Source organism: Mastigoproctus giganteus, chromosome 1 (assembly GCF_048544385.1).
Source record: "Mastigoproctus giganteus isolate SK-2022 chromosome 1, ASM4854438v1, whole genome shotgun sequence".
NCBI lineage: Eukaryota > Metazoa > Arthropoda > Arachnida > Uropygi > Thelyphonidae > Mastigoproctus > Mastigoproctus giganteus.
Genome location: NC_143575.1, coordinates 125,720,568 through 125,739,983, shown reverse-complemented (window position 1 = coordinate 125,739,983; position 19,416 = coordinate 125,720,568). Strand labels below are relative to the sequence as shown.

The 19,416-nt window shown below is 37.7% G+C and overlaps 1 protein-coding gene across 1 annotated transcript in view; it reads left to right on the top strand.

Moving 5' to 3' along the window:
• Window positions 1–2,148: 2,148 nt before the first annotated feature.
• The window catches only part of LOC150091124 (uncharacterized), a 110,148-nt gene continuing 92,880 nt past the window's right edge, over window positions 2,149–19,416 (top strand). The window contains exons 1-2 of the mRNA XM_090382060.1: window positions 2,149–2,225; window positions 11,374–11,496. Coding sequence (XP_090238186.1) covers window positions 2,175–2,225; window positions 11,374–11,496 — 174 coding nt within the window. The 5' untranslated portion in view covers window positions 2,149–2,174. The remainder of the gene's footprint in view (window positions 2,226–11,373; window positions 11,497–19,416) is intronic.

The following is a 19,416-nucleotide window of genomic DNA, read 5'->3' as shown; positions in this document are numbered from 1 at the left end:
TGAGCTTACACAATCCATTCAGGACCGAATTGATTGACAAGGTTCCCATCATATACTCCCTCCTATCGTGTCTGAGCAGAATTTCAGACACGTTCAAATTTAACCCTAACTCACGACTTTTTTCAACATTGACCTGTACTTGTAAAGTAAACCTGCAGATCTCCTACTCTTAATGTCATTTGTGCCAACGTGTACAACAATATCACCCTTTGTGCCCTTAAAAGATTATATCTGCTCTACAAAATCATCAACTGGTAAGAGGTAAAAAGTCTGGGGAACCCTTCTAGCAGCAGCACTTTACTCATCAGCATTAGTAGAGACATATGATGCAAGAAAGCAAGCTTATATACAGCATCAGCAAAAAAAAAAAAAAAAAAAACCTTCCCTTTTCACTGATCCATTCGTTCCAAATGTTTGTCTAGTTCTGCCTAGAATTTATTTAAGCTATCAACCTCTGAACAACAGATGGAAGTTTGTTCCAGCAATCAACAACCCGCTGGCTAAACACAAATTTCCGCACATCTGTTCTACAATTGTCTTTCCTCAGTTTGAATCTATTCCCCTTCAGGTTTCTAATCTAAGGAAGAGGAAGAGTCCCATCAGCACTGAGTCTGCTCAATCTATTTAAGGCCTTATACAGCTCAATCAGATGGCCTCGCAGGTGCCTAGTCTCCAGAAGCTTCAATTTGCAGAACTTAAGCCTTTTTTTTTTCGTAAGAGCACCCCTTTGTTCCTCTCGTCATCCTTCCTAAAAAATGAGGCATCCAGACCTATACGCAGTACTCAAGGTGGGGCCTGACCATTGCATTGATGTGTGATGTTTCTCCACCGACCCTACACTAATTTGGAGCTCTACAACTAGTTCTTTGGTGATCGTCCAGGATTGATGCCTCAATTTTTGCTACACTTTCTTCTGTTATAGCAGTTGCCGAGTGTCCTGGAATTTTTTCGGCATGCACTGAAGTTCTTTCACATTTGAATTGTTTATACCAATGCACAACAGCACCGTAACCTGGACAATCTTCTCCATAAAAAAGCGACCATTTCTTCGTGAATTGTTTTGTGTATTTTCTCTTGAAGAAAGAGGAACCGAATCGCTGATCTACATTCACTTTATCCATTGTGATTTCCCTTTATTCGCGCTGCAAAGACAAAAAATGAATTGTTATATCGAAACCAAAATTTGTGTGGTTGCTACAGACATTTCAAGGTAAAAAAAGAAAAGTAAACTGCAGCCATTATCAATCCAATGCAGGATGGAAGCCTCTTCAACGATTCATGTTGAGGGAAATGGACCATAATCTGCCACGCTAGTCCAGTGCGGGTTGATAGATCGATCATATTTAGCAATCAGGAGCTCGAACCCCGGTCTACTTAAAGAGCGTGTGCTACTGCACTACCACCAATCTTTTTTGAACTCCCCCCCCGTACATTATTTACATATAACCCTTCACAGTTATAAAGCCAATACTAATACAAAATAGCAAATTAAATTACAAAACTAAAATTTTTTTAGATGAAAAACTTTGGTGATACTGCAATGGAATATTAGCACATAACTGCATGTGCATGGGATGTAACGAAGCAGGAGAGGTATCACCATCGCTTGGGTACAGGTTCGATTTCAATAGTAAAGCACGCTTCTATCTGTTTACTTTATTATTTTCAATACAAAACATAGATTTATATCAGAAAAAAAAACTCACCACTGCAAGGCACATATTATAATAATTTTGGATGTAATTGTTATAATCAAGAACAGCCATTCTTCCATGGAAATCTCGCCAGTTTCAGCTAGTTTATTTATGTGATTATATTATTAATATATTTCTTATAAATAATGTTTTACGCCTGTATTAAATGTCAATGTCAATTCTATATTATCTTTAGAAAAAGAAAAACAAAGAGACGAAAAATCAAAAAGAAAGTCTTTCATCTTCAGGCGTTGGAAAACAGCTGCAGGAAAAGTTAGAGCTGAGCAGGGGAAAGATGGTAAAAAGGACGAAAACTCTGCAAAGGCACAGCGGCCACGCAGTTTGGCATCATTATTGGCTATTCACATTGTGACTTTTGGAATGTGTCGAATCAAGTACACTTCCGAAGTTGGAAAAATGCACTCATTAGACATAGCAAGAGAACTTACGAGAATAGAATCAGCCCTTTTCAGTAATCTCATGGTACACGATATTGTGGCTGCTATTAGAAAGGAGAAAGGAATAAATGAGGTAACTACGTTCAGTAATATTAATGGTTGTATTATATTATTAAGATCTTTATTGTACAGTTCACCGGTACACGCAGGTACCACGACCATACAATACCCTTCACGGCACCATGCCAGGGGTTAAGTAATGTAAAGTAGCACAGTGCTTATAGTTGCTGTTCTTCCACATCGAGTGAAGGCGCACTAGACTTTATGGACTATTCTAATTCTGTCGTCGAATTATTCCTTCTCGGACGAAGGATCAATAGTTGTTCTCCCTTTCACTGAGAAACTTAGGTTTTTCGTTCAGCAAATGGCAAACAGACTATATTAGATCAACCCATCGAAATTAAAATATACATATCTCATACTCCACATAATGATCAGACAACACCTTCAAAATGGAAATGATACTACTACTACCCTACTTCACTGTTGGGCACAGTTCTACAAAGGTTTGTTATAATCCCGAATTTTTTTTTTTATTTTAAGAGATTTACTGCTAAAGATACACATGTACAAACAAACCGAAAAACTTATGCTTCATTAGTGCTGTGGTGGGCTCAATGTCGCTTTGTCTCCGTTCTGCTTATGAATTTGTTCTCCAGTGATTCAATTTTAACATTTTTATGACATTAGTTAACCTGTATGCAAAAATACAAAATACGAATTAACATGAATGTATAATAATAGTATACTACTATTCACAGCTTTGAACGTTTAAATTGGCAGGCGAAATACCAGTGCTTAATCCGAGTTGAACATAATAGGTGAATAGTAGAATTAAAGGTTAAAAAAAAAAAAAAAAAAGGTTACTTTAGCACACCAAGAGTCAGTTTCCTGAACGAATTTTTGGGAACAAGAATATCCATCGTGTGAAGATTAATTAGTTTCATACCATGCCATGCAATACCGGACTCGTAGATGACTAATTCGTTCTAAGAAGAGGCAAGGACAGTATTGAAGAAGGGAATTTACGCGAGGAACAAGAGTCACAAGAGCAAAAGAGTTGATAAAATTATGAACTAAACTGTAAATAAAACGGCAAGACTGAAGATTACATCGTAAATTAAGAGAAATAATCTATTGCATACCGCATTGTAATCTCTGCGATGGAACTCGATGTGTTTCTTGAAACGAACGAAAAAAAACAAAAAATGAATACATTTTATTTGAATACATTCGAGTAGACACAAATGATATTTCTGGGACGGAGACCAAATAATATCCCAATAATCGACGATAGGTAAAATTAGTTGCATGAAAAGGATCACAATAGTGGCCTCACTATTGAAAGCCGAGGTAGTGTCCACGTGGGTAGCACAGTTGGTAGGATCGCCGTCCTTTCCACACCGGGTGGAAAAGATCTGAGTTCGATAACGGGAAGAATTTTTATGGGTCTTTTTCACAACATGGTTGAGTTAGACGGTCTCAGACAAGGGTAGCATTCTACCGGAAACTCGGGTTTTTCGTCCAGCACAACAGAAAATCAGCCTCAGAACGCATTTTATAGACAATATACACGGAGCAACATGGCCTTAGTTGCCGATGCTCCTAAAACCCAACGACAACAAGCCGAAGTAGTACATTTAACGACAACAAGAAACTGAAAACTCCAGTTTTCGGTTCCTTGAGATGCCTGAGTGTAAAGTGTAAAGTGTGTTTAGGGGCTATCAACTTCCAAGACAAGGGACGGAAGTCTGTTCCACCTCCCAACCACCGGCTGGCTAAAGGCAAATTTCCGCACATCTATCCAACATCTGTCTTTCCTCAATTTGAATTTATGCCCTCTCAGGTGATTATTCTGAGCAAGAGGAAGAATCCCATCAGCATTGAGCATGCTCAAACCATTCAAGGCTTTGTACACCTCTATCAGATCACCTCGCTGCTGCCTAGTCTCCAGACACTGTAATTCGCAAAACTTAAGCCTTTCTTCGTAAGAGCACCCCTTTGTTCCATTCATTAATCTTGTTGCCCTTCTCTGTACTCTTTCCAGCAGCTCTAATTCCTTCTTGAAATGAGGTCTCCAGGCCTGTATACAGTACTGTAGGTGTGGCCTAACCATTGCCTTATAATCACCTCCTTATCCCTGCTAGAAAAATTCCTATATATCATTGACAATACACCATGAGCTACTCTTGCAGCCCGTCTGCACTGCTCAGAGAACTTCATATCTGCCTGCACAACCACCCCCAGGTCCCTTTCATTCTCTACCACTGTCAGTGTAGTACCACAGAGTTGATACGTTGCTCTGGGGTTGCTGTTTCCCATATGTAGTACTTTACATTTGTCAATGTTAAACTTCATTTGACACCTCTCAGCCCATCTGCTCAACCTTTCCAGATCCTGTTGCAGCAGCATAGTGTCAGTAGTGTCCTTGACAACCCTGCCAACCTTTGTATCGTCTGCAAACTTGGACATTAAGCTTGATATACCATCATCGATATCATTTATAAATTCAGAAAACAATAAAGGACCCAATACTGAACCCTGAGGGACTCCACTAATAACATTAGCCCACAATGAGCAGTGTCCATTGATTACCACTCTCTGTCTTCTCCCCCTCAACCACCCCTTTATCCATAGCAGCAATTTGCCTCCAATGCCACACTGCTCCAATTTGTGCAGCAGTCTTCCATGTGCAACAGTATCAAAAGCCTTTCTAAGATCCAAGAATATAATATCAAAGTTATTCCCTGCATCCAGTTCTTTTGTGACTGCATCATAGTATCCAATCAAATTGGTCAGGCAAGACTTCCCCTTAACAAAACCATGCTGTGTCTGAGCTATAACTGAAGTCTTGTCTAAATGATCCTTCAGTGCTTCTTTAAACAGTGCCTGCATTAATTTTCCGGGAACAGAAGTTAAACTCACAGGTCTATAATTAGTTGTCAGCCTTTGATCCTCCTTCGTGAATTGGGGTCACATTTGCACATCTCCAGTCCATGGGTACCTCTCCTGAGTCCAAGGAAGCTCTCATAATTATGGATAAGGCTGTGCTTACTTCCATTGCTGCCTCCTTTAATATAACTGGATAGATTCCATCCACCCCAGGTGCCTTTCTTGTGTTTATCTTCAACAATTTCTCCTCCACTTTACTCTCAGTTATTACAAAATTCTCTAGCTTACTGCCAGAGTTGAATACACCTCTGGCATTCCCCTCGCTGAATAACTCCTCATGTGTGAATGTCGATGCAAAATATTCATTTAGTTTGTTAGCTACCCGAGCAGGATCATCAACAGTTGACCCATCGATATCAAGTGGACCAATCTGATTCATCCCCTTCCTTCTAGAGTTTACATAAGTAAAGAACTCTTTGCTGTTTTTCTTCGCATCCTTTGCCAAGGATTTCTCGTAATCTGCCTTCGCCTGCCTGACCTCCTTTGTAACTTGGTTACAGATCAACTTGTATCTATCATAGGCTTCTGTGTCACGTGTTAATTTGTATGTATCCCATGCATTTTTCTTCTCTGCCATATGCCTTATTAGTTCATCTGACATCCATTTAGGCCTAAACCTTGAACAATATTTCTTAGTTGGTATGTAAAGTCTAGTAGCTTCCAAGATAAGTTCTTTGAATGCTTCCCATTTTGAATTTGCTGTTGGTAACATCATCAGTTGATCCCACTGTATAGAATTTTAATACTGTCTCAGTCCACCGTAGTCGCCTTTACGAAAGCAATAACCCTTCCCTTTACCCCTAATGGCAGTTACATCTTTGAGTAAATCCCACTTCAGAACACAGTGATCACTGCCACCTAGTGGTTCATTTATCTGCAGATTCTTAATGCATGAAGAATCACTACTGATAATCAAATCAAGAGTATTACTCCCTCTATTTGCCTCCCAAACATGCTGATGTAGAAAACAATCATCCAATAAATCCACAAAAGCCTTGGTAGTGTGTGAGTGACCAGCCCCCAAATTCCAGTCAATATCTGGGAAATTAAAATCCCCCATAATAAGACTCTCTGATTTACTGGCCCACTCTATTTCTCTATACAGTTTCTTATTATACTCATCAGAGTCATTAGGCCTGTAGCACACTCCTACTCTCAATTTTGATCTCCCAATGCTTATGTCACCCCAAACTGACTCGACACTGCACTGTCCAGCGATGTCGACTGGCTTCACTTCCTTGGATTTTATGTGCTTCTTAACTAATAGCATAACCCCTCCTCCCTTCCTATCCTGTCTATCCTTTCTGTAGACATTGTACTCCCCAAATTCCAGTTCTCCATTCCTTATATCTGTGTGACACCACGTCTGCGAAATTCCAACAATATCTGCCTTTGATGTTTTGAGCAATACCTCAAATTCATCAAATTTATTTACTAGACTCCTAACATTGGTGTACACGCAAGTATACATGCACCTGCTCTTCCTCTTAGCCACCCTAACACAACCCATGTGTTTACTTGTACCCCAATGATCCCAGCAGTCTCTGAAATATCCTGCATCTTATTTTCCAGGCTGCTGCTCATTCCAATAGAAGCAGTGCAAGAATCACTTTCTCCTCTGCCAGTGGCTACTGTTAATCTATTAGTCCTTGTATCCCCCCAATCTAGCAGTTTTTCGACAATCCTAACACTGCCTCGATAGCATCAGCAAACATTCTTGCTCCCTTTCTATTTAAGTGTATCCCATCCCTGTAGAACTGTTAACAAGTACAGACCAGGCTGAAAAAAATTCTACCCCTTGAGCCCTGCACAATCTTTCCAGGGCCGAATTGATCGACAGGGCTCTCATCATATACTCCCTCCTATCGTGTCTGGGCAGAATTGCAGACACTTTCAAATTCAACCCTAATTCACGGCTTTTTTTCATCAGTGACCTGTACTTGTTAAGTAATTCCGCCGGTCTCCTACTCTTAATATCATTAGTGCCAACGTGTACAACTATATCACCTTTTGTGCCCTTAAAAGATGATATCCGCTCTAGAACGTCATCAACCTTTGCCCCTGGCAGACATACCTTGGTCCTGTTGCACCTATCCTGTTTACAAAGCATGTTTCCCGTTTCCCTGACAATAGAGTCACCAACAACTACTAGTTCCTTTGGGACCAGCGCATTCTGCCTTGGGGGCTGCCGCTGTGTTGTGTGTGTGTTGTAAAATGTAACACATTCTTACCAACCGGGCGACTCAGAGCCGTGCCGCAAACGAGGCTTTTGTCTCAGATTAAAAGCTGAAAGGGGGTGCCTAAAGAAAATTTAACCTCGACTTTGAAGAGATGATGGCAAACTTTTGAAATGAATTTCTCCATTATGAAGAGATAATTGCAAATTTTCTTCCAAATGTGATGTCAACAATCTTGCCCTTATTATTATTTTTTTTTATATTGTTCATTAATGAAAAAGCACTTTCACACGTGTATGTTGATCCAAACATAGAAAGTACTTTGAACGCGTCTCTTTGTAATAAAGGAAATTTTTTGCAGTCAGAAGAACCCCAGAATTTTAAAATAGTTTTGTGTTGGAAAAGACATTTCAGAGATAAAGAGAACTGAATATCAACAAGTTCCAACTCAGCAGCTTCTACTTCATTTTGATTGAACATTTGTTCCAAGTTACTGATTTCAATCTGTAATTTATAGTTAATTCAAATTTTGGGAGGTGCTCTTTCAAGTATTCAACTCTTTCTTGGAATTGGTCACTAAGGTCTTTTGATTACATTCATTACAAACGATTTGGGGTGGACTGGGTAAAAATTTTTACCGGGGAAAACTTGTAGCGGCCTCATATTCGTGTTTATTGCCAAAATCACTCTGTCCTCTGGGTCACCAGGGTTTACCCGGTAAGTCTTATGGCCATTCCGCCTCTGAAAATGATGGGCACTCCCCAGCAGTTTCCTTCAGACATTTTTTAAGAGTAGGAAAACGAAGCAAATATCCTTTTAAAACTTGATTCTGTGACACTTGAAGCTTTTTCTTAAAATGCAATAATTTCCTTGTATAAAACTACCACAAATTTATCTTTTCCCTGTAGCCTCAAATTTAACTCATTTAAATGACTGAAGATGTCAACCATGAATGAAAGCAATCTTGAAATCTTCAGTAAAAATTTTTGAAAAGGTTTTCTTTATTGCTTTCTATTGGAAAAGATTTTACTTTTTCAAACACCTCCCAAATCTGGAGAGCGCCTTTCCACGACTGAGCCAACGAACCTCTGTATGGGTAATAAGATCAGAATGCAGTGCTTGAAGATCGTCCAAAAATATTTTTAGAAGTCGCTTATTTAGGGATTTAGCAATAAAATGGTTGATAACTTTAACAATCACTTCAAGACATATAATTTCTTTTTGATCTTTCATTCATGAATACAAGGTCTCAATACGAATCAAACAGTGATAATGCACAAAATTAGGTATTTTTTTATCTCTGTTAAGATAAGCAATAAGGGCTTTGTTTTTACCTGTCGTGGAAGGCACATGGATGGTGCATCGGTAAAAATTGATATAAATTTATTCAGATTAATTTTGTGCACTGTGAGGAATTTCATTAGTGGATCATATACATCTTTTCCACTTGTATGACAAGTAAGTGGCAAAATAGCCAAAAAATATTCTTCACAGCTGCCATCATGTTGAATCAAACCAACAAAGCACATGAGTTGTGATTTGCCCAAAACATCAGTCAACTCATCAAGAGCAAGTGAAAAAAATACATGATTTTCAATTATACTTAATAATTCATTGAATATTACGTGTCACGTTTTGAACTTGATTTGAAACCGTATCATTATTCAAAGGAATATTTTTGGTGGAGCTAATCAAGGTAGCTTTCTGTTTTTCTGGTAAGATGCTAGCAAGCACTTCTAATGATGACACTACACAAATTTTTATTATTTCACCACTAGTGTAAGGCAATGAATTCTTTGCAATTATATTTGATAAAATAAATGACTTTTCATTCACTAACACTTTACTACTATTAGCTTGACCTAAATTTAAAATATTTTTCTGTCTTTCAAGTTTATTTTTTTCCTTCTTGAGGATAAGCTTTTCTAATATCACAAAATTTTGGAAAAGCTTCATGAAAATTCTTATGGCATGTTTGGTAATGTCTTTCACAATTCAACTTCCGATAGCCAGCCAGACATGCCTGACATAATAAGCGAATTACACCAGTTCCACTACTATTATCTGTTACCAAATCATATTCCCAAGAGGAATGAAATGCATAATTTTTAATATTGTTTTCCTTTGCATTTTAAACGTGTAGGTCTAAATCAGATGACTGCGAAGGTAGTGTTAATGCATCATTTTTTTCCTCATGTTCGTTTCCGTTTCTTTTTTTAAAAACTTATCCATTTTGATATGGCTTAGTAACTTTAGTTAAATGTGTAAAAAGAAAATACATTTATACGTTTGCACACAAAATCAAAAGATTTCTTACTATAGCACTCCCATCACCTTTAAAGTCACCACTATACATATATGGCACCTGCTGCAGCAGCGCAACTGAACAAAACCTGGTAGAAACCTGTTCAGATCTGCTCTAACCTGTTAAAACCGAAATTGGGCATCGCACGGGGCAGTATCCTCGGTTGTAGTGACACTATGGCAACAATGATCATAGTCTGAACAAAGTATTTTATAAACATTTTCTTACTAAATAAATGTCAAATTAACAATAATTCATAAGAAAATTTTAAGAATACCATCAAACTTTGAATATTTTTGAGATTAAAATGTCGCGAAATATACAATTTTCCTCCAATCACTAACAAAAGAAAGATTTTCTGGCGAAGATTGCATGGATTTTTGTAGAATAGTGCAGAAAGTTGAGAAATAGAAAGCACCCTTTTTAAATACAAAGATTTATATATAAATTTTTTTAGCTTAAGCGAAGGTGCTTGCGAGCACCATTTAGGATCGGTTGTGAGCAAAATTTATTTTGCTCACAACCGATCCTAAATGGTACTCTAAGCACTATGTAAAGAACCCTTGTTTTAGAGCTTTATTTAAGATTAGGGTTTTCACCAGTTAACAGATTTAGGCCTTCATCTATAAGATTTAATGCTTTTGATATTCCTTTCATTGCCAGGCTCTGTTCTTCTTTAACCTCTGGGCTTTCACTCGCTGCTGCCTCCTCCTCTTGAATGCGATGCTGCTCCAGTGCAAAGAGATCGTCACTTGACAATTCTTGATGTTGCCAATGAATTAAATCATCGATATCAGTTGCCTCCACTTCAGTGAACCCTATCATTTTAGTTAGTTTCATCAGTTGCCTTTAGTTTGTGTATAATCTTCATCGGTATCAGAGCCTTTGAAGGAGTTGCTAAGATCTGGACATAACTTATGCCACAAATTTCGAATACAGTTATGTGGAACTTCACGCCATACAGCATCAATGAATTTTAAAGCATCTTTTATATTGAAGGCTTGCCAATATTGCTGCACACTTATCTGTTCGTGGTTGGTCTTGCCAATTAGATCAGACAGAATGCACTTTAAATACTGATCCATAAAAGATTTAATCCCATGTTGGTCCTTAGGCTGGAGTATTTGAGGTTGTATTTGCTGGGGAAAAAACAATCTTGATATTGTAACAGACATCAACAATAATGTGTGGATGGTTTGTGGCATTATCAAGAATAAGTAAAATGTTGAATAGAATTGCTTCTGCCTTTCAATACACTTCCAGTTCTGGTGGTAACTGAGATCCAAGATAGCTTTTGAAAATAACAGCAATCATCCACCCTTTATGGTTTGAGCACCAGTACACAGGCATGTATGACATGTTATAACCTTTATAGGCGTGAGGGTTTTGATAGTGGTAAATGCACACAGGTTTCAGTTTATGACCCTCCATATTAGCACTAAACAGAAGTGTTAGTTGATCTTTCGCTACCTTAAAGCCAAACTCAGTCTTCTTTTCAGCAATGGAAATATAAGTACGATCAGGCATTTTTTTTTTCCAATATAAACCTGTTTCGTTGAGGTTGAATATCTGTTTGGGTATGTACTTCCTCTTTAGTGGCACTCTCCATAAATACAGTTTCTGCGCATTATTTTAAATTTGCATGATTTACACAGGTGTAAAGTAAGAAGTCACTGTATTAACTGAAACTTTTTATAAAATATTCATTAAAATTTAGCACATATGTATATTTATGCATATTGGTAAATAATATTTGTAATAAGTATGCATTCTTAAACTCTCTCCAGTTTTCTCGTCCAAATCTCTGGAAGATCTATTTGTTCAGTGAACGTCTTAAGGATCTTATTGCAACAGAAATTTTAAGAGGAAAAGTAAGAGAACGCGCCCACTTGATTTGTAGATTTATCATGGTAAGTAATCAAAGGATAATATTAAAAAGTCTGATTGATAGTAATTTTCACAAGTTAACCAAATTTTAGTGTGAAACTAAGTCACGTGAATAAAATAGTATTTCATTGAACTACTTCAATGAAGTTGAAGTAGTTCAATGGTTGTTGTTCATCGATTTGATTATTTTTTCATGTTTGTAATTCCATAACTCTCTGCCATTAGGCACATTTCCAGTGGCTATAGAATAAAATGTGCTCCTACATACACATAATTTTAGAGAGAATAGTTTAAAATATTAGCCATTTCACCCAGACGATTTATGGAATGAACAAAGTTTCACTCCAAGATGATGATGATGATGTGTAGCTATTCTAAGATTCTGATGTAGAAAAATAATTAATTTTTTTATTTTAATATTATTCAGCTACCATGTGGTTGCCAAAATTGGACAGCCACTATTTGCTATTGTTTTCACTGGTTTCATATATTTTATGCCTGCTAAGCATGCAATTGGGAATGAAAAGTAAACTCTGTTTGGTAATTTGTAGCACACGTATCTTTAAAATATTAATTTACATTACTATTAAATTGAAGAAAAATTGTGTTTGCCAAATTGCAGGTAATTTGCAACAGAAGTGAGTCAAATAAAAAAAAACAATAATTAAAACTGACAGCAATACAGACAAAACTGAAAGGCATAGATAAATTGTACTAGTCAGATGATCCTTGCACCTGATCAGTTGCAAGTAATTAATTTTCTACCATGCTAAGGTCTCAATGCTGCTCCTTTTTTTTTTTTTATGCTTTAGCTCCAGCATTAATAAGTTGTTAATTTAGCAGTTATTTTGTCTATAATTTTGTAAATTAGTTCTGATTTCGAAGAATTGTGTTGTAATAACAGCTATTGTTGGCCCAAATCACGAGACAATCTGCGTCATACCTGCCAATAAGTATTCGTGTTCCTATATTCTCTACTGATTCAACACCCGTACTTAATTTCCACTCAGGGCTAAAACATCTCTGTAAGTACTTTTATCTTTCCTTAAGTACCTTTAGTTATTTGAATTCTATATCTAGACTTCAATAAAAAATGCCAGCTAAGACAGCAGAAATTGCAAGATTTGCATACCATCATGAAGTGTCTGGGAAGCATGTACAGGAATATGTTCAGTGGCACATTATCCTATAAGCAAAAAAAAAAAAACATTTGCCTAGGACCCTGATCAGAGGGGAGGCCCAAAATCAGTTTCAGAAACTCATTGCTGTTTTTTACTAATATTTTTAAGTGATTTTTATCGGAAACTGAACTTTCTACCTGCCCAGATCAATGAACTTTACTCGAATAATTTGAAAATTACATTTTTATCAAAAATGGTTTTTTACCAATTTTGATGAAGTTTTATATTTGGTTCTTCCTTAAATAGTGATCTCATCAACCAGTCTTGAGTGAATGTCCAAGGAGAACTGAGATGCAGTGGAATAATTCGGCAGGTAGTGATTTTAATGTGTGTAACAAACATTAAAATCACAATGAAAAATTAAATATTGAGTGACAAAAGAACACGGAGAGCTGAACCAAGTTCATGTTCTTCTGTCACTCAATATTTAATGTTGATGGGAGCCCCCCATTTTCTTTAGATGGGGTCCCCAAATTCCATTTTGGGGACCCCCATCTATTCATGGGCTCCATGCAGGTATAATGTACCATTGAATATGCCAAAAGATTTCCTGTTCAGTTTGTCAGAAAACTGAACAGAATCTTCAATAGTTACACCAGCCATATCTAGCAGGCCAATGTGGTTCATTCTCTTCCTTCTACTGTTTACACCAGTAAAGAATTCTTTGCTAATTTTCTTTGCATATATAGCTAAAGACTTCTAAATTGTGCCTTAGCTTGCCTAACTCCCTTAGTGACTTGATTGCAGATTAGTTTGTACCTACTTAGCTTTCTTTGTCCTCCTATAATTTGTAATCATCCCATGCATTTTTCTTCTCTACCACTATTCTCTTCAGTACATCTGACATCCATTTAGGTCTGAACCTTGAACAGTATTTCTTAGTAGGGATGAAAAACTTAGTAGCTACTATGATTACTTCCTTGAATGCTTCTCATTTAAAAATTCCTGTTCGTAACATCATCAGCTGGTCCCACTGAATGGAATTTAAAAAGTATTTAAGGCCTTTGTGGTCACCTTTAAGAAAGCAATATCCGTAACCCTTGATAGTAGTTATATTAAAGGTTATGGACATTTTTATCATATATATTATGCAGTACGCAGACTGGCCACTCACATCAGCTGAGTATACTGACTTAGGTTCTATCTGTCTTAATCAAGAGCATAACTACATCCTGGTAAATATAATGAGTAAGTTGTACTCATATTCAAATTCTGTATCCCTTATGTCTGTGTGGCATCATGTTTCTGATACCTGTACAATGTCTGCATTTGATGACTGAACAAGTACTTCAAACTTATCAGATTTGTTTACTGTACTCCCAGCATTGGTACAAACAAGTATACATGTACCTGTTTTGACTCTTATTAACCCAAACACCACCCATGTATTTATTTATTCTATGCCTATGTATTTATTTGTTCTATGCCCATGTATTTATTTGTTCTATGAGGACTTCCAGGTCTTACAGTCCCCAAAATTTTTCTTTGCTACAGGTTTCAACAGAAGCAGCACAAGAATCATTTTCAACTCTGCTTTGGCCACTGTTAATGTATTAGCCTGTGTTATCACCCAAACTAGCAGTTTTCAGACCCACCTAAGGTGGGTCTGAAAACTGCTTTTCAGATCTTCTATTTTTAATATCAGTGGTACCAACAGTATTACCTTTTGTGCTCTTAAAAGATGACAGCTGCTCTACAATGTCATTAACTTTTTCTCTTGGCAGACATACCCTGGTCCTATTCTACCTTTGCTTTTTACACAATATTTCCTGTGTCCCTGACAATAGGTACTTCCTGTAGGTGGCAGACATACCCTGGTCCTATTCTACCTTTGCTTTTTACACAATATTTCCTGTGTCCCTGACAATAGGTACTTCCTGTAGGTCCTGTCTTGTTAACATCAGCAAGTATTCTTGTACCTCTTTTGTTTAATCCCATCCTTGTAAAATTAGTCTCAGCTGTTAGCTAGCACAGATCACACTGAGAAAAGTTCTACTCTCACGAGCCTTACACACTCTTTCCGGAATCAAATTCATTGACAGGGCCCTCGTGTCACATTCTCCCTCCAGTTTTTTCTGGGCAGAATTAATCCTAACTGTCAACTTTTTATTAACATTGCTGTATACCTACTAAGTAAATCCTCAGATCTTCTATTCTTAATATCAGTGGTACCAACAGTATTACCTTTTGTGCTCTTAAAAGATGACAGCTGCTCTACAATGTCATTAACTTTTTCTCTTGGCAGACATACCCTGGTCCTATTCTACCTTTGCTTTTTACACAATATTTCCTGTGTCCCTGACAATAGGTACTTCCTGTAGGTCTAGAAATCTCTAGGATGGAAGCATGTAAATTGCTTTTTCTTATCTGTTTCCTTATCTCATTTTCATAAATGATATCGACGAAAGGATAGAAGGTGTCAAAATTTGCAGATGGCATAAAGATTGGCAGAGTCGTTAATGACCAATGCCAAGCGGCACTACTTCAGGATGATTCGAACAGACTTCAAAGTTGGTCAGAGAAGTGGCAGCTATGTTTTAATGCTGCTAATCACTTAGAGCTATTTGTCTTCCTCTCTTTGAAACTTGATTTTGACACCGCTGCAACTTTCCTAATAGTAAGGTGATTTTAATGTTTACAACTCCAGCTAGCATCTGTTTTCTAGTCACGCACACCCAATTGGTCGAGATGCTGAGGCTTTTGCAGTTACTGACCCTCACTGTTCATTTACCTGGCAGAATACCAGAGAATCCTAACCACACAGCCAATTCGCTTGATCTTTTTCTCACAAACCGCCCTTTTAAGTAATGATTGAGGTGAATGATCTCTAGGTACTTTAGATCACAACTTGGTGATCTAAAGTAGCTAGAGTACCTAAAGTACCTGGTGATGGTCTCTTCTCCAGTGGAGCCTTTCTCTTGTGGCCATTCTCAACAACATATTGTTTGGCATTACAAGAATGCAAAATGGGATGAAATCATCCCATTTTGCATTTGTGAGATTTATTTTCTTCTTTTCCTTGGTTGGATTACTGTTTCAAATCTTCTGATGTCAATTTTTTTTTGCTCAGATCGTATGAGCGAAATTATTCTTGTAGGGATGAAATCCTTTATTCAACACTCCACCCTAAAATCTCATCCTTTATCTAAACCTTGGTTTTCCAATAAATGTGCTAAGGATGTTCAAGATAAGATTGTTGCATTTTGTAATTGGCTTGTATCCAAATCTTCAGGTTAATTTTCTGCCTACATCAATGCTCACAACAGTGGTAAAGCACGAAAGAGTTGGTTTATGCATGGTTACTGCACATACATCATTTCTACTACCAAGGTGACTGAATGCATCGTTTAATTATATCTCATATTGTGAATACCTTCACAACGAGTGACCGAGGTATTGCACTGCTTTGAATAAGTAATGATTCTTATTCAAAGAGGCTGCAACAGTAGCTCATGGTGTATTGTCAATGATATACAGGAATTTTTCTAGCAGGGATAAGGAGGTGATTATTCCCTTGTATAAGGCAATGGTCAGGCCACACCTTGAGTACTGTCTGGAGGCCTCATTTCAAGAAGGATGTAGAGCTGCTAGAACGAGTACAGAGAAGGGCAACAAGATTAGTGAATGGAACAAAGGGTTGCTCTTACGAAGAAAGGCTTAAGTTTTGCAAATTACAGTGTCTGGAGACTAGGCACCGGCGAGGTGATCTGATAGAGGTGTATAAAGCCTTGAATGGTTTGAGCATGCTCAATGCTGATGGCATTCTTCCTCTTGCTCAGAATAATCACCTGAGAGGGCATAAATTCAAATTGAGGAAAGACAGATGTAGGATAGATGTCCGGAAATTTGCCTTTAGTCAGCGGGTAGTTGGTTGGTGGAACAGACTTCCATCCCTTGTTGTGGAAGTTGATAGCCTAAATAAATTTAAGGCTCAGCTGGACAGTTATTTCGAACGAACGGAGGGGTGAAGTGGAAGTTTTTTTTTTTTTTTTTTTTTTTTTTTTGGCTGATGCTGCATAAGCTTGCTTTTTTGTATCACATGCCTCTACTAATGCTAATTCACCAGTGGAGAAGACTAATGTTATTTATTCTCGGCAGATACCATCACCCAGATGGCACCGTTTCGAAGCTTGTTGGCTTACTCATCGGTGGGTGGGCATACCTTATTGTTGCAATAGTGACAACCCAGTTATGGTTGTCACTATTGCAACAACAGGGCATGCACAATATGAGAGATGCTTGATGGTGTGCGTGGTTTAATCTAAAAGTATTTCTTGGTTAAATGCCTAAGAGTACGAAAGAGTTGGTTTATGCATGGTTACTGCACATACATCATTTCTACTACTAAGGTAGTATGAATTCATTGTTTAATTATATCTCATAGTGTCACATCTCACCTTTATAATGAGTGGCTGCGGTATTTCACTGCTTTGAATAAGTAATGCTTCACCAGTGGAGAAGACTAATGTTACTTATTCTCGATTGATACCTCAACCTAGATGGCACCGTTTTGAAGCTTTAGTTGTTATGGGGGTTTGATGGCGCATAAGCTACTATGGCTATAATGCGCCTATTCATTTATAATATAAGGATATTAGAAATTTTTGTAAAATCAGAAATGATTAAAAAGTCCACTTTGCTTGAGATAGTTCAAAAATTCAGAAATATTTGCCTTGTCACCAATGAGATTCTCTAAAGTTAGTGGTTTATCAAGATTTACCAGTGATAACAGGGTTGATATTCTGTTTTGTCTATAGTAGGGGCAGTCAATGAGAATGTGTTTAACAGTCAGATTCATATAACAATGTGGACACTGTGGTGGATCGTCTCCTGTGAGTAAATAAAGGTGGGCTAGATGAGTATGACCTATTCTTGCCCTTGAAAGGACTACTTCTTCTCGTCTTGTTGTACGGATACTGGACCGCCAAATTTTCGGATCACGTTTAAACTGCAAGAGTGTATTATTAGTTTGAGAGTGCCCGATTGTTGTCCATTCTGATAGGCTTGCAGCATGAATCATTAGTGAATAGTCTGATGCTGGAACAGGGATATTCGTTAAATCTAATGTAGCAGGATTTTTGGCAGCTTTGTCAGCAAGTTTATTGCCCAAAATACCAGAATGTGCTGGAATCCAAAAGAAGGTGACTAGTTGGTGGTGTTTTTCAATCTGTAGTAACAATTTTCTAATTTCATCAAGAACAGGATGAACTCTATCTGAAGAATTACATAATGCTAAGATTGAGCAGGGAATCAGTGTAAATAGCAGATTTTAAAGAACAGAGATTTTGTAAAGCTAACTTAATTGCATATAGTTTGGCTGAGAAGATACTGAATTGAAATAGAAGAGATGCCGAAATTGTGGTATTCGGAAACACTGCGGCTGCTCCAACATTTGAATTAGATTTAGAGCCATCTGTGTATATTGGAGAAAAATCAATATATCTTTGATTGTGAACAGCATGAAGTTATCTGACATTTTGAAGCTTGCAACATATTCTTTCCCCATTGACAAAGGTAAGTGTCACAGGTCGGTATAGAAGGTGGCACCCATGGTGGCTGTGTACAAGTTGCTACCTGTTGTTCGGAATGGATGGAAGCATTCCAAACCTGCGCCAGTTCAAGAAGATGCAGACCAGTTGATTTTACTATGCTAGGTTTATTTCTGTAGAGGATTTCTAAAGGTGGATTGAAAAGGTATGACTGAATGGGATGCGAGGCACAACTTTGAATCTTGATAGCATAGTTTAGCAATAGTGATTTCTTACGTAAAGATAGTGGGCGCTCATGAGCATCAATGTAAAGGCTATGGGCTGGCGATGTTCTGAATGCACCAAGTGCAATCAGAACATCGCCAGCACATAGCATGCACTGTGTTGAACTGGTTCAAGCCAGCGTAGTGCACTCATTCTAGCAGAATCATAGACGAGAGCTCCATAATCAAGAGGGGATCTGAGATGTCCTGTATAATCGATGTAGGGAGGTACGATCTGCACCTCATGTCAGGGAAGATAGTGCTCTAAGTATGTTTATATTTTTTAGACAGGCAGTACGTACTTTTTTAATATGCTGTAAGAAATTTAACTTGTTGTCCATAACTAATCCTAGAAATCTGATGTTATTAGTGACTGGGATAGAGATATTAGACATTTGAAGTTCAGGATCCGGATGAAATTGTGCTGTCTACAAAAATGGATAGCAACTGTTTTCTGCTATGAAAGTCGATAGCTGTTGATGCTGGCCCAATGCTGTATTTTATTTAGTGATATCTACAGCTGTCGTTCAATAGATCTCATGTTTTTGGAATGACAGGAGATGAAAGGTCATCTGCATAAAGGTAAGTGTCTACAGTACTTGGAAGTTGTTTAGTGATAGAATCAATTCTAAGAGCAAAAAGAGTGGCAGGGTTGAGCTGATGGAATCTGTGTTATTAATAGGTTACATACGATCACTACCCATTGGATCACTTAAAACATACCACTCTGTGGTCGGGACCAGTAAAGGAGAACAAATGGAGAGATTTATTGTTGAGGTATGTCTAGTTGGGAGCTGAACGTAAGTATGTGTGCCAGTATTGAGTATGGCGAGGTTTGTGCCTCTAAAAAGCTCTCAATGAGTCGACCTCGTCCATCTAATTTAGGATCTCCCCCCATAAGGGGTGGTGCCCATTGAAATCCCCTAACATAATACACAGTGGTGGAGGTATCTGTATAAGGAGGTCTTCAAGATCTTTTAAACAGTAAGTGTGGTTTGGCTGTAAGTAGA